This window comes from Schistocerca piceifrons, chromosome 4 (genome assembly GCF_021461385.2).
Source record: "Schistocerca piceifrons isolate TAMUIC-IGC-003096 chromosome 4, iqSchPice1.1, whole genome shotgun sequence".
In the NCBI taxonomy this organism is placed as follows: Eukaryota; Metazoa; Arthropoda; class Insecta; order Orthoptera; family Acrididae; genus Schistocerca; species Schistocerca piceifrons.
The window spans coordinates 521066993-521082576 of NC_060141.1; the positions used below are offsets into that span (position 1 = coordinate 521066993).

Consider the following 15584-nt stretch of genomic DNA (forward strand, 5'->3'; position numbering starts at 1 on the left):
TACGGGTAGCTGGTAGTGGTTGGTTATTTCCGTCAGTTGAGGTGAAGCATAGATCCGGGTTGTATTCCTGCTCCCAGGCAGCTGATCTGAATGTGTAACGGTCTTTCGCATCAAAGATAAGGTTAAGATTTTCATTTTCAGCCCATTTCACCAAGGTTTCACCATTAGCATCACACTCCTTATATTTCCACTGTTCGTGGTGGCTATTGAAGTCTCCCAGATAGATTGCTGGGTGAGGTTGAGCCTGAATTACTGATCTTGGCCATGGAGTGGTTGGAGGTTTATAAATATTTGTAACGGTTACGCTCCCAATTTTTACTGTGACATTATGGATTCCATCACCTGACGACGTGGAGATAAGGGAGGCATTTTCTGTATCATGTCTGATGTAGGTTGCAACACCATGGGTATGGTGGTAAGTGGCACCAAGTAACCCAAATCCGGGTACTTTGCCCCTTTTCCGCAGCTGTACTTCAGTACTACAATGTGTTTCCTGAATGGCGATCAGATCAATGTTGTCTTTCTTCAGTAGTTTTGATAAGTATTGGCACTTAGAATAGCTTATGCTCTCTATGTTGAGATGGCAGATTCGGACCGTAGGTCCAAGTTTCCTTGTTGGCATATCCTTAGAAGGACGTTTTTTGTGTCTACTTGCATAGTCAGGAGAACCTTTCACGGTTTGTCTGACTGCCATTATGTGCTAGCTCATTTAGCGTTACCCGGGGTGCACCACGTGGAAGCGAGCTAGCTTTACACCCCTAAAAAAGGATGGAGCAAGTGCTGGAGCGCTTGTCACCTCGGCTCACTCTAAAGATGGCTGGATGGTATTCAGCCGAAATATTAGAAGAAGCTGAATATATGCGGCTGCACACCCGAAACTTTATGGAACAATATAAACAGAAACTCTAACTGTATGACAGCTCATTAACAGTAACTCAGGTTGGTTGGCAAAGAACTTGGGAACCTAACTGGAATTGACATGTAGATGAGACTGGCTACTGAGAGTAGAGTGCCAATCTAGGCAGGCACACACTGCTGTATCGTTCCAGTGATTGGTCTCTCGTGTCAAGATACAATTAAACATCAAATAGACACTGGGATTGACTACTGAGAGTACAAGGCTGCTACAATAAAAGATGGTAGTGAAAACGATTGATAGGCTTCTGGATTTGCTGAAGCTGCGCGACATTACCGATATAGCCAGTGAAAGACGAGATGCTGCCGAAGCTGCTAGAGTCAGTTGCGCGTCGTACTGTCGGAGATAACCCCACGTTTGCCGATGATTGTTTCACGTCCACGAAAATATGAAGTTTCGCCCGGGTGTTCAGACGTGTTAACAATTAACTGTTATCCCCACAGAAACGGAAGAGCTCTAACGGCTGCATTCCGCAATGATCGAGAAGCAAGTCCTAGCCTGTACCATTGCTCAAAACCTTCCCAAAAAAACGGCTGTTCCCCCTGATCTTGAATAAACCTATCATGGCCCAGATATGGTTGCCTTGCCAATCACATTTTCTAGCAGAGAGACCCCATATTACACAACTAATCACTGCAGTGCAGTACACTCTTTTCTCCAAAAAAAAAAAAAAAAGCACATCATGCTTGGAGTTCTGCAACCTGACCCCCAGTGCATTTCAGAAGATGAGGGAAGCTTCCCAGTGAACTCAAGCTCCGTCTCGTCCATTAAGTGATGTAATGGGCGGCGTTTTGGTGAGGCACTGCGGCAGCTAAGAAACGCAGCATGCAGAGAAATTCATCCCGTCTCACAAGGTACGCTGTCCTTGTTGTAAACACATTAGCCGGGCGGCAGCCCGACGCCGCTTTACCTCGAATCGTATGTAGGATAAGGAGACCAGACTCCTACAGCATGTCCTCTGGCTATTAAGGCGGTTAGGTCGGATCCAGGATTCCCGGCGCCGCCAGTTTCTAAAAAAGTGTCATTTCACCTTCGGCCACCTTCGGCCACCTTCGGCCACCTTCGGCCACCTTCGGAACACGGCCGACCGCCAGAATGGTGGCCCATAAAGCACTGCCCTGCACGCCCCACTGTCAGTTTCGGTGACTACAGAGGGACGCTAGCAATTAGAAGCTTCTGCGAACTCGCTTGCTGCTTGGGGAGAGTTCTAAAGCTGCTCCTGATGCAATGATGCAATGGTCACCTCCAGTGTGCAAAAATCTGTCTCTCTAGCAAAGTTTAATTCCACAACGCTGCTCAAGTCATGCAAGTGCAGTGAAATCAATCAATGGTTTACCCTAACCCTAATAGTGCATCAGATTAATATCAATCAGGGAAAATTTAGATATACCAAAAGCAAATTAAATTGTATGATAACCACCAAAACAAAATAAAAGGGGAAGTGCCTGACAGGTATTACCACGGCAGTGGCCTGCCCGCAAGGCACCGCCGTGTTTCAATATGTTTAGTGTATTTGTTTTGCTTTCAAGACTTCCTCTGAAGCTTCCTGGCAGATTAAAACTGTGTGCTGGACCGAGACTCGAACTCGGGACCTTTGCCCGCGAAAGGCAAAGGTCCCGAGTTCGAGTCTCGGTCCGGCACACAGCTTTAATCTGGCAGGAAGTTTCATATCAGCGCACACTCCGCTGAAGAGTGAAAATCTCATTCTCTGAAGACTTCCTCTGTTGAATCACACTACATTTTAACCTGGGTGCCCCAGAATCCGAAAGACCAATTGCGCCAGTAATACTGGTAGAGGATTGACCACCTGAGGTAACAATGTGATTACCAAAATATTCAATGATGATTGTACCTGGAATCAGGTGAGATTGACAAGACTCACTGAGTGAACTCAGTGTGTTTAGACTGGAAGGGTTAGTTCCTTAATATAAATTTCAGCCGCCCCACTGGTGAACATACGCTGACCACTTTGCCAATTGCTACAAGACAGATACAGTGTGGATTTGGTTTTGTTTTGTTTTGCTTTGGTCTGGTACTGCTTATTCTGTGTTCGCAGCTGTCCACCGTATCTCTGGAACATTCACTAACTGCCACTTCTGACCTGTTCAATAGTCTAGACAAGGTCGGGTTCTTTTCCGAAAGTAAGTTAAGATCGGTCGTGAAATGGAAACCACTGTAAAAATTCGATGAAGCTTTGCACAATGTGTTGGGTAGTGTCTCTAGTACTCCCATTGATTGCGGCATGTCGTTCTTCTTACTTCTGAGAACACAGTGAGCAAGTAAAGATGCCTATAAAATCAGCTCTCGCGCCAAGAAAGAGGCCTGGAGAGAAATTTCGCCTGAAGCTATACAGTCTACGTAACTGTCATGCGTTTCCTTCTTACAGACAATTCTCAGCCGCATTCTGCATGGACAATGGATATGCTCCAGCAGCTTTTTCGATGGGAAGTGTTCGATCACCCATAGCACAGCGTGTAAATTGCTTCTTCTTGGTTTCATCTCTGCTCACATGAACTGCTGGCTATGAAGACAATATTTTGGTACATACAACGAGCTGTAGACCAGCGTAGACAATCGGTGGAAAGCACTGGCGGCTGCCTTCTATGTCGAGGGTATTGGAAAATTAGTAAAACGCTACGCAGGTGTCTATCTGATCGGCGACTGTGCAGATAAGTAGCTGGGAGTTGTAGCAAACTGTTGCAAATAACGCGTTCTTCATTTTCACAGTGGTCTCCATTTCGCGACCAGTCGGACTTACTATTCGAATAGCTATCGTATATTTGGTTCACTGCAAAGTTTCTTTGTATGTGAAAGGTTCCCTGTAATGTTGGGAGTTTCCTGTTCTAATAAATCATTCTAATAACTTTCATATCCTGTTCCACGCCAAATAGGTAATGCAAAGTTTTATTAGGAGTTTATTAAAGGTGGAATGGCTGTCCATACTGCCAGCTCATGTGTTTTTTATATGTTGGTTCGAAATTTTTGCGTTTCATTCCAGAAGAATTGATTTGAAATTTCGAAACTTCATCTGGTGGACAGCAGCTCCTTGGTAATGGTCTGGTTTACCGACTGGTCCTTGTAATTGCGACTGGAGTGTTTCTCTTGGCCTGTGTGCTATGTGTAATGCATGTTTCTTCAGTATAATTGCTATTATCTGCGTTTTGTTTTTGTAAGTTGTGTACCTTTTTCGTCACTTCATGATCGTCCCTGTTCTTTGTTTGTGCATAATTTATTGTCTGTGTTGGTTGTGAAGTTTTGTGGTGCTTATGTCCTACTTATTTTCATTTTTTGTTGTATTTTGATTTGTGGATGTCTCTTTATCATAGGGTTGTTACATTTATTTTGGCTATGGATCATTTGTTTTTAGTTCTTTGGCATAGTTTTCTCAACTGAACGGGACTTCCAGCCTGTGTATCATACGTTGAAGAGCTGCTAGTATGTGGTTTTGCAGACAGTTTCATATGGGATATGTGTTGGTGTATTTTGCTGTTGGCTTTCTGTATATTTCAGGTATTCAGACTGCTGTCTGTTGTTGTGCCCAAGAAGTGTATCTGTTTTCCTTTTTATGTCTGAACTGGATATTCTTATGTACACTGTTCATGTCTTCCTGACACAGTCTCTTCTGGTTCGTCTACCATACAAATTATATCATCCACAAACTTACACCAATTAAGTGTCATTTCTTTCTGAAATGGCTCATGCAAATTTCTGCCAATGCTTCAGATGTTGAGGATCCCGCTAGAAGGCTGTCTTTCTGTAGTACTTTTTTTCCAGTATAAAATAATTTTATGATTTGATGACTTTAAGGATTTTAGTTATTTCTCTAATATTATTGGTTTTATCTGTCAGTTCACTTCAACTAATATTGTCTACAATTTCCGTCCGAATAAATCAGCTAAGCTGCATGTGGAATGGGTAAGCTTTTTATTTGCATTTATCACTGTTCAGTTGCTTATTGCGTAATATTCTCATTATTTCCTGTTCCCCCTCCCACCTCGCTCAGTTAACCAACCAACCATCTTTTTGTTTTGCCATGTAGTATCATGCTGCATTCATAAAATGTGAGATGACTCATGGAAATTTTCATTTGTGTATTTTCGATTGGCTTCTGAGCGTCAGTGCTTTCTTTGTTTTTCGAGAAAAATAATGAGTTTTTGTCTATCAAACTTTTTATTTTTTCAAACCACAATGCTGTCCCTTTCGAAACAGTTCCCTTTGGCAGCTATACACTGGTGGAATCTTTGTTCCTAGTCTTTATAGCACCTCTGAAAGGCTTCAACTGGTAGCTCTATCAACATGTCGGACACACTCTTTTGAATTTTCTCAAGAATCCCAATACGACGTCTTTTTAAGACCATCGCAAATTTGAGAAAAAGAGAAGTCACAACGACACCCACAATGTGAATAGGTGGGCAGTGGAACAACAGGAATGCTTTTGAAGTCAAATAATCAGTGATGGAAGTGGCCGTGTGATATGAGGCGTTGTCACGTTGCAGCATCCACTTTTCTGCAATGTCCGCTTGCACTCGATTCACACTTCCCCTGATCGTTTCAAGGACATCTTCGTAAAACGTTTAGTTGACAGTTTGGCCTGAAGGTGTGATCTCACATGGGCACGCAAACGTTCGTCGTTTTCGTTGAAGATCTCCCTGAGCAAGGTTCCTCTTAAATGTGTTACCCGCCTTACAAAAGTAATTTGTGCCAGCGAAGAACATGTTCTTGGTAAGGAATGTCATCAACACGCCTGTTTCAACTTTTCAAAGGGCACACACACGTTGATTCCTGACGTTCAACAAAAAACTTAACGGCATAACGTTGCTCTAAATTCCAATATTCCGTTTTCGTAACAACAAAAAGCTAACTTAGCTGATGGCACTATCAAAAATAACGTGGTTCCTGTGCAGAGTCGAAACTCGGTTTAAGCGTCTGGAAGAGATTAAAACAGCAGCCTATACAAGAACACAGCTTTGCCAGGTCGCTCAGTGTTAGCCTCATACACCTTGTATGTGACATATTGTTTGTCGTTCTCCGTGAATATAAACCACGTTTTACGTCCTTGACGTTGTTGTTGGTGTGTCAGGAAATATACCATGGGACAAGATTTCAGTTCAGAGACAATCTTTAAAGAGCTGAATTCTTTGGTTTCGTTTGTATATTGCTCTTTATTGAATAGTGCTGTTGTGTTCCCTCTGGTGATCGTGATGTTGCTGGAATGCATTTTTTTCTTTTAGTTTCTTTGTGGTATCTATCTGAAGTTTCCTGCTGTGGTCTTTCTTTGGCATGATTATGATTCTCGTTTTATTCTTCACTAGTTTTCGGATTGTACATATATAGGAGTATTTTCTTGTTTCTCTTACTCTGTTAGAATTTTTTCTCTTTCTCCAATCAAATTTTCCGTGTACTGGTAGTCTGTCTCGTTGATGTCGCGGGGCCCTTTTTCTAAAAGTCGTTTCTTTCTTAGTTAATTCTTCAACGTCTTGTTTAGAAACTGTTCGTGTTTTTTTTCCTGTGATGTTTTCTTTATCATGCTAATCATCAGTTCCGTTAATAATAATAATAATAAAAATAATAAAAATAATAATAAAAATAATAAAAATAAAAATTAAAAATTAAAAATAAATAAATAAAACTAAATAAATAAATAAATAAAACTAAATAAATAAATAAATAAAACTAAATAAATAAATAAATAAAACTAAATAAATAAATAAATAAATAAAACTAAATAAATAAATAAATAAATAAAACTAAATAAATGAATGAATAAAACTAAATGAATGAAACTAAATGGATGGATGAATGAATGAAACTAAATGAATGAAAAAAAATAAAAATAGCATAGTCAAGGGAAAACACACTAAACAAGGAGATTACATATTGGACAACCACAGCGATTGCATAGAAGCGATGGAAAAAACGGATGCCTATAAATATCTAGGATACAGACAAAAAATAGGAATAGATAATACAAATATTAAAGAAGAACTAAAAGAAAAATATAGACAAAGACTAACAAAAATACTGAAAACAGAATTGACAGCAAGAAACAAGACAAAAGCTATAAATACTTATGCCATACCAATATTGACCTACTCATTTGGAGTAGTGAAATGGAGTAACACAGACCTAGAAGCACTCAATACACTTATACGATCACAATGCCACAAATATAGAATACATTACATACATTCAGCAACAGAAAGATTCACATTAAGCAGAAAGGAAGGAGGAAGGGGATTTATCGACATAAAAAACCTACATTATGGACAGGTAGACAATTTAAGAAAATTCTTCCTAGAACGAGCAGAAACTAGCAAAATACACAAAGAAATCACTCATATGAATACATCGGCTACACCATTGCAATTTCATAACCACTTCTACAACCCTTTAGATCACATAACATCAACAGATACGAAGAAAGTAAATTGGAAAAAGAAAACACTTCATGGCAAGCACCCGTATCATCTAACACAGCCACACATCGATCAAGACGCATCCAACACATGGCTAAGAAAAGGCAATATATACAGTGAGACGGAAGGATTCATGATTGCAATACAGGATCAAACAATAAACACCAGATATTACAGCAAGCATATTATTAAAGATCCCAATACCCCAACAGATAAATGTAGACTTTGCAAACAACAAATAGAAACAGTAGATCACATCACAAGTGGATGTACAGTACTAGCAAATACAGAATACCCCAGAAGACATGACAATGTAGCAAAAATAATACATCAACAACTTGCCTTACAACATAAACTTATAAAACAACACGTTCCCACATTCAAGTATGCACCACAAAATGTACTGGAGAATGATGAATACAAATTATACTGGAACAGAACCATTATAACAGATAAAACTACACCACATAACAAACCTGACATCATACTTACCAATAAAAAGAAATTAACACAACTAATCGAAATATCCATACCCAATACAACAAATATACAGAAGAAAACAGGAGAAAAAATTGAAATATATATGTAACTGGCTGAGGAAGTCAAGGACATGTGGCATCAGGATAAAGTTGACATTGTACCAATTATACTACCAACTACAGAAGCCATACCACACAATATCCACCAGTACATCAACGCAGTACAGCTACATCCAAACGTATATATACAACTACAGAAATCTGTAATTATTGATGTTCAAATACCCGAAAGTTCCTAAATGCGATGTAACATGTACCACACAGTTAAAAGGAAGTCACGCTTGATTAAGGTCCACGTCACTTTCCATTTTTAACCCGACATAAAGTCTGAGAAATGCAAATAATGTCACACACATTCTTGGCATCGAGCAATTTGATTTCGCTTTTTAAGAAAGTTTCTTCTTCAAACTTCCTCCTTGTTGCTATGAAGGAACTGTTGCGGCCTTACACTGAGTAACTTGGAATTGCATTTTACGTTTTACTGAAACTGACATGCTTGAAAGGTTGTATATCTTGAAAGGAAAATGCCTGACATGGTTGTAATATCTTCATTTTTATGTTTTTCGTAGTTCTTCCTTTTCTACATTCTTTGAGTGGATCCATCAATGGAACTAAATGAAGGCTGTTTTATGTCACGTACTTTTCTCTCCTCCATATTTAGAAGCATGTTCAGTGGGTTTTAATACATTTGTTTATATAATAAATTTGTCATGTAATGTTCCATACAAATTACTTCACAATAAGAATACAAAAGTCTTGTAAAAACCAGTGCTGTTTGTGTACGTTTGGCATATGTATGTATGTATGTATGGTTGTCCAAAGGAAATATCATAAGCGAATTAAAAACAGCCTTTCCATTGACAACCTACACCTAAAGGAATACATTCGATATCTAGTCGTCAGAATATTCTGCTCTAACTTGCTTTCGAGATCGACATTGTTGGCTAAGTATCCTGCTACAATTAAACAAATATATACTGTTAAATTATTTGCAAACAGAAAAATGCAAGATCGTATACAGTATGTTAAATCCCACTCTTACGCTGGCATTGAAATCGGTAGAACATCTGCGATTTTTCTCAAAATCGTGTCCCTGTATATCCGACGGACACTCTAAACTGGTCGACATCGATAAGCCCCCTGAAACGGAATGCCCCTACCCTGACCGGCACTGACAGCAAAGAGCCCAGAGCAGAAACAAATGGAACTTAACACGTTTACTGTGACAAGTTTCCCTATCTGCCGAGCCATGTATATCACCGATTGATGCTGCAAGAAGAAGTCATTCTGCAGCGTCGATCTGCTTGGTGCTGTTTGCTGCCGTGCAGAGGACGTCCGTTTCGTACCTATAAATTGTACACACAGTGAAGGTAAGAGACGGTCTGCAAACTCCTAGAGCTGAACTACTTTTAGTATGACACAGATCACGACCCACGTTTTGTGTTTGCTCATAAGCCAGGAACAGAAAGTCAACTCGTGTATTGGTTCGTGAGAAAGTAGTTCATATGCCGCAAACTCCACAGGGAAGCAAAGAATCGTCACTGTGCTTACAGAGAAACCACTTACCTCTCTCCTGACTCTTCACAGATGCTCTTGTCAGCTAAGTCTAAGTTGCTCCTTGCGCGACGTGTCCCCATTAGACACCCGCAGGACAGTCTCTCAATCCCCTATGCCAGTTTCCAGCGAGGCTTGTGGCGTCCACGTGTGCTCTCTCTACAATGAAACCCTGCGCCCATTACAAAAGCAGTGCCTCCCACCACACGGGTCATAGATCTGCCAGTCAGTCGCCTGCAGCTCATACTCCGTGCAGAACACTGTTCAAGAGCCTTCTAAAACTCCTCCCACGACTGAGAACTTTAGCAATCAAATTCACTACTCTGCTGTTTGGTGTGATATGTGGCCCCGCCACCTCTTGTGAGATGATTTGCGAAATGCTAACTCGTGTCTGCCTTCCGTGACCGCTGCGCATTGCTTCATACTCAAAGGATACCCCCTCCCCTCCCCAACCTTGCTCTTATAAGATGCTATCGCTCTCCACCCCCGGCTTCCAGCAACTGGCTGTTCCCACAGATATTTTTTAAGGGCAGGGGTGAGTCCAGCATAAGGTCATCGGGCCCACCGTAGGGAGACTGCCTGCTGGCTATAAAGTTGTTGCCCCATCTCTGTTCCCTTTAGAATAATACACTCCTGGAAATAGAAAAAAGAACACATTGACACCGGTGTGTCAGACCCACCATACTTGCTCCGGACACTGCGAGAGGGCTGTACAAGCAATGATCACACGCACGGCACAGCGGACACACCAGGAACCGCGGTGTTGGCCGTCGAATGGCACTAGCTGCGCAGCATTTGTGCACCGCCGCCGTCAGTGTCAGCCAGTTTGTCGTGGCATACGGAGCTCCATCGCAGTCTTTAACACTGTAGCATGCCGCGACAGCGTGGACGTGAACCGTATGTGCAGTTGACAGACTTTGAGCGAGGGCGTATAGTGGGCATGCGGGAGGCCGGGTGGACGTACCGCCGAATTACTCAACACGTGGGGCGTGAGGTCTCCACAGTACATCGATGTTGTCGCCAGTGGTCGGCGGAAGGTGCACGTGTCCGTCGACCTGGGACCGGACCGCAGCGACGCACGGATGCACGCCAAGACCGTAGGATCCTACGCAGTGCCGTAGGGGACCGCACCGCCACTTCCCAGCAAATTAGGGACACTGTTGCTCCTGGGGTATCGGCGAGGACCATTCGCAACCGTCTCCATGAAGCTGGGCTACGGTCCCGCACACCGTTAGGCCGTCTTCCGCTCACGCCCCAACATCGTGCAGCCCGCCTCCAGTGGTGTCGCGACAGGCGTGAATGGAGGGACGAATGGACACGTGTCGTCTTCAGCGATGAGAGTCGCTTCTGCCTTGGTGCCAATGATGGTCGTATGCGTGTTGGGCGCCGTGCAGGTGAGCGCCACAATCAGGACTGCATACAACCGAGGCACACAGGGCCAACACCCGGCATCATGGTGTGGGGAGCGATCTCCTACACTGGCCGTACACCACTGGTGATCGTCGAGGGGACACTGAATAGTGCACGGTACATCCAAACCGTCATCGAACCCATCGTTCTACCATTCCTAGACCGGCAAGGGAACTTGCTGTTCCAACAGGACGATGCACGTCCGCTTGTATCCCGTGCCACCTAACGTTCTCTAGAAGGTGTAAGTCAACTACCCTGGCCAGCAAGATCTCCGTATCTGTCCCCCATTGAGCATGTTTGGGACTGGATGAAGCGTCGTCTCACGCGGTCTGCACGTCCAGCACGAACGCTGGTCCAACTGAGGCGCCAGGTGGAAATGGCATGGCAAGCCGTTCCACAGGACTACATCCAGCATCTCTACGATCGTCTCCATGGGAGAATAGCAGCCTGCATTGCTGCGAAAGGTGGATATACACTGTACTAGTGCCGACATTGTGCATGCTCTGTTGCCTGTGTCTATGTGCCTGTGGGTCTGTCAGTGTGATCATGTGATGTATCTGACCCCAGGAATGTGTCAATAAAGTTTCCCCTTCCTGGGACAATGAATTCACGGTGTTCTTATTTCAATTTCCAGGAGTGTATATCACTCTCGGTGAAAAACACGTTTTCTCTTCTACACTTTCTTGCATATCGCTGCTTTCACAGGAAAACCTAATGACCACGGCACAGTGCGGTCAGCGTCCAACTCAAATCTCAGGCATGCAACACTACAGACAAATATCAGTACGTGGTGCTACCCAGTAACAACCAAAGAAACAATCAATTACCCAATCACCCATCGACAGTCACTATCCCATATCGAATAAAATATGCAATATACTACATGTATGAAGGAAAAATACCATCGCCTTACAAACTGATATTGTAAGACACTACTTTTTGGAGTACAATGTTTGCAATATCAATTTACTATGTTGTTCTACTTACAAATTTGTGATTTTATGAAAACAGGTTTGCTAAACACCTAACAAAGCTCTGGCCAGAAGCTTCTAACAAGAAATACAGTGTGAAAATTATTAGAACGATAAACTGCAATACAAACGTGCTAACATTACAGGAGATCTTTCACATACAAAGAACCCTTGCAATGAACAAGGAAATAGTGACCAAATCAACAACTAATCATCATTTTGGTTACTAAAACAATTTTGGAAATGTTAAACATAACCAGAATAAATAACAACTTAATGTCTACTTAATCTGCCATCGCCTACACATTAAAAAACGCTGAAGTGCACTGACAGTGTCGGTGGCTCTCTTATTGTTTGCAAAGGTTGGAAATTCGTTGAGTTGGTTGTAGCCAATCAGTTAACTGCATACAGCAATCAATGGGAATCGCTGAATCTGATTTTTCGGCAGAAGATAAAAACTGATTACAATTGTTTTCGATATGGAGAACGTCAGAATACCTTTCACTGATATGGTTGTTAGGAAATTTAAGTTTTTCCACTGATTTTTCATTTTCCTTTAGTGACTGGAAAATCGAGACTAATCTGTAGCGTAAAAAGCCGCCTAGGGTAGATTCGAATGTGACAGCTTGGTTGTGAGTTGATGAAACCAACGAATCTCAACCTGAAAATATTACCGTAATAGATTCATGTGTAGCAACTCGTAATGTAACCTAATTTCTCTTATTTCCGATTTTAAAGAAAATCCAACAGTGTGGTTAAATTACAACCTTCTAAAACAAAATACTACTAATCTTTATTTACGAAGCACACGAAATTACGAGAGAGATCTCAATGGCTATCTGCACCTGAATCATGATTCGTTTTCAATTCCCGTGAGTGAATGTACAAACTAACGGCAGAATGCAACGGAAAAGCTACGGACGTCATAAATGCAATTTCACCTACATAACTTTATTGTAGATTCCCTCTACATAGTACAGCGGCACCAACAGGATAACACATAACAAACGAATATCAAATTATATTCATACACCTCACCACAACCCGCGAACGAAAATCACACAGTGGCAGTTGGCAAAACACACAGCCTACAGAGTGAAAATTAAGTATTAAACTGAAATGTGTGGAAATGGTCAGCATTTCTGCATAGAAAGCAAAAGACCCAGGTCCGTGGCATAAATTTTAATTCATTTCTTAAAAAAAAAAAAAAAAATGGTTCAAATGGCTCTGAGCACTATGGGACTTAACTGCTGTGGTCATCAGTCCCCTAGAACTTGGAACTACTTAAACCTAACTAACCTAAGGACATCACCCATATCCATGCCCGAAGCAGGATTCGAACCCGCGACCGTAGCGGTCGCGCGCCACTCCCGCCGGCTTCATTTCTTCAACTTCCATAATTATCGTAGATAAATATGAGACTTAAATGTCTCGGGGAAAATTTAATAAGTCTTTCATTCATTTGTACAGACGGATCACATCTCAAAGAACGTTTGAAATAAATTTTAGAAGGCTGAAACGGCCTGTAATTCTTGATCTGCTGTTCGGAAAGTGTTTAGAGAATGCTGAGTTCAGTGTGTAAAGAAGAGTGGGTGGTTATTTTAGAGACATTGAGCAAAGACTTCAATGCTTGCCCTTCTTTTTTCACAGAAACGCTGGCGGCGATGAACCCTTTCCTCACCTGCATCCCTAGGGACGTGAGAGCGACCTTCCAACGGGATTGTGAAGAGGCGGCGTTCAAGGGTGGCGCCGCGATTGCTCGGAAGCTCAGTAAGAGCAGGACAATGTACACGCTAACATATAACGCCCTAGTCGCACACGCACTCAAAACGTGAAGTGTCCACTCGATTCCAAGCTGTTCCCAGGTGAAGGCATGCACATGCGGGGCGTCTATCTCAGAACTGCTGAGGAAGTCACTAATATTCGTACCTCAAGTTAAACGCATGCATAAAAACGTCGATACAAGTAGATGCATGATTTGCTTAAACAGTAATGGGCTAGCAGGTAATGTTGGCAGTTTTTTGTGGGAATTGCAATGGCGAACATTGTGTCTACTGCTACGTAACTTGTGTAACATTTTAAGATGGAGCATGCGGTGGATCACGTATTTTGTGCTGTTTGTGTTTGAATGAGAGAATTCCAGTTATCGAACAGAGGGCAGCGAGTGATGAGCACACTGGATTCCTGTTCATGAGGACAACGTCTCAAATACCTGTCTAGCTATCCAGATTTACGTTTCCATGATTGCCCTAAACCGCTCCGGCTAAATGCGGGGATGATTGCTTTGATAAAGTCATTGGCGATTCTCCTTACGTATTGTTCCGTAATACGAACCTGTATTTTGTCTCTAATGACCTCTGTCGACAGGACATTGCAGTCTAATCTTTTCTTCCAACCATTAGTTCCCGAGGGCTGTACCTCGATAATTTTAATGTTGATAAACTGGCTCGCGTGAACTGACTGTCGAGGAACCTACCGTAAAACTATTGTTATTGCAACTGTTCTAACGCAAAAGTGGTCGTAAAATAGGCGAGCTGACAGCATTAAATTAATCCAACTTGCTACCACAATACGATTAAGGCACTTCAGACGTGCGAAAAGTAGACAGTACTCTTCACAAATTCTAAAAATAAACTCCTCTTCCAACTTCATGTACTGATTATTAAATAAAAATAAAAAATCTGTACACTGTTGAAAATAAATCACTTACTCACTGATAAAATCTCATTAAAAGATAAACGAAGAAATACTGAAGAGATCCGCTACGTACACTGACCGGAAAAAAAGGGCAATACCAGGGAGTTGCGCGACATAAACGAAACTCTGAAGGAGATTTTCTACATCTGAAAGATGTCTATTCAAATTTAGAGCAATACGTGCTGTAACGGTCGTGAGCGATAGTTACGTTTGAAACTGGATGTAGTAAATAGACGTTGGTCAAGAATGCCTTCAAGGCGACAAAGACGCCATTATAAACGCCTTATTGAGTTGCAACGAGGTTGTGTAATAGGGATTAGAGAAATCGGATGTTCCTTCTGTGTGATACTGCATAAAGACGCGACAGGAATGTATCTACTGTGCATGATTGCTAGCTGCGGTGGTCACAAGAACGAACGGTCGCAAGAAGACGGCCACGTGGCACTCGGAAACACAGTGAGCCAAACATCTGTTACAAATCGGTTACTCCAAGGACAGCCCCAAGAGACACGTCCTGTAGCGCGCATTCTAAACCACCCCCATTTGTTACTTCAGTGGTGTCAAGCGAGAGTTCATTGGAGTGCAGGGTGGAGGTCTGTTGTGTTTTCTGGTGAAAGCTGTTTCCGTCTCGGTGCCAGTGATAGCCTTGTGTTGGTTGGGTGGTCAGTTGAGGGTCTGCATCCATCCTATCTCCGTGCTAGACACATTAGACCTACACCTTGAGTTACGATCTGGGGTGCGATTTCGTATGGCAACAGGAGCACTCTAGCGGTTATCTCACGCATCCTCATTACAAATTTGTACGTCATTTTGTTGGGTCGAGCTGTTGTGCTGCCATCCATCAACAGCATTCCACGGGGTGTTTTGTAACAGGATAACGCTAGCCCACATACCGCTGTTGTAACTCAATATGCTCTACAGTGAGTCGACATGCTGACTCAGCCTGTTCCATCATCAGATATCTCTCCAATCGAGCACATAAGGAACATCATCAGGCGACAACTCCAGCGTTACCTGCAAACAGCATTAACCGTCCCTGTATTGACCAACCAAGTTGTGGTGTGCATACTGGAAGACCTTC

General features: G+C 42.3%; 1 protein-coding gene across 1 annotated transcript in view; it reads left to right on the plus strand.

Annotated features, from left to right (window-relative positions):
* Positions 1–15584, plus strand: part of LOC124795976 (juvenile hormone acid O-methyltransferase-like) — a 73016-nt gene that overhangs the window by 41290 nt on the left and 16142 nt on the right. The window contains exon 4 of the mRNA XM_047260058.1: positions 13457–13576. Coding sequence (XP_047116014.1) covers positions 13457–13576 — 120 coding nt within the window. The remainder of the gene's footprint in view (positions 1–13456; positions 13577–15584) is intronic.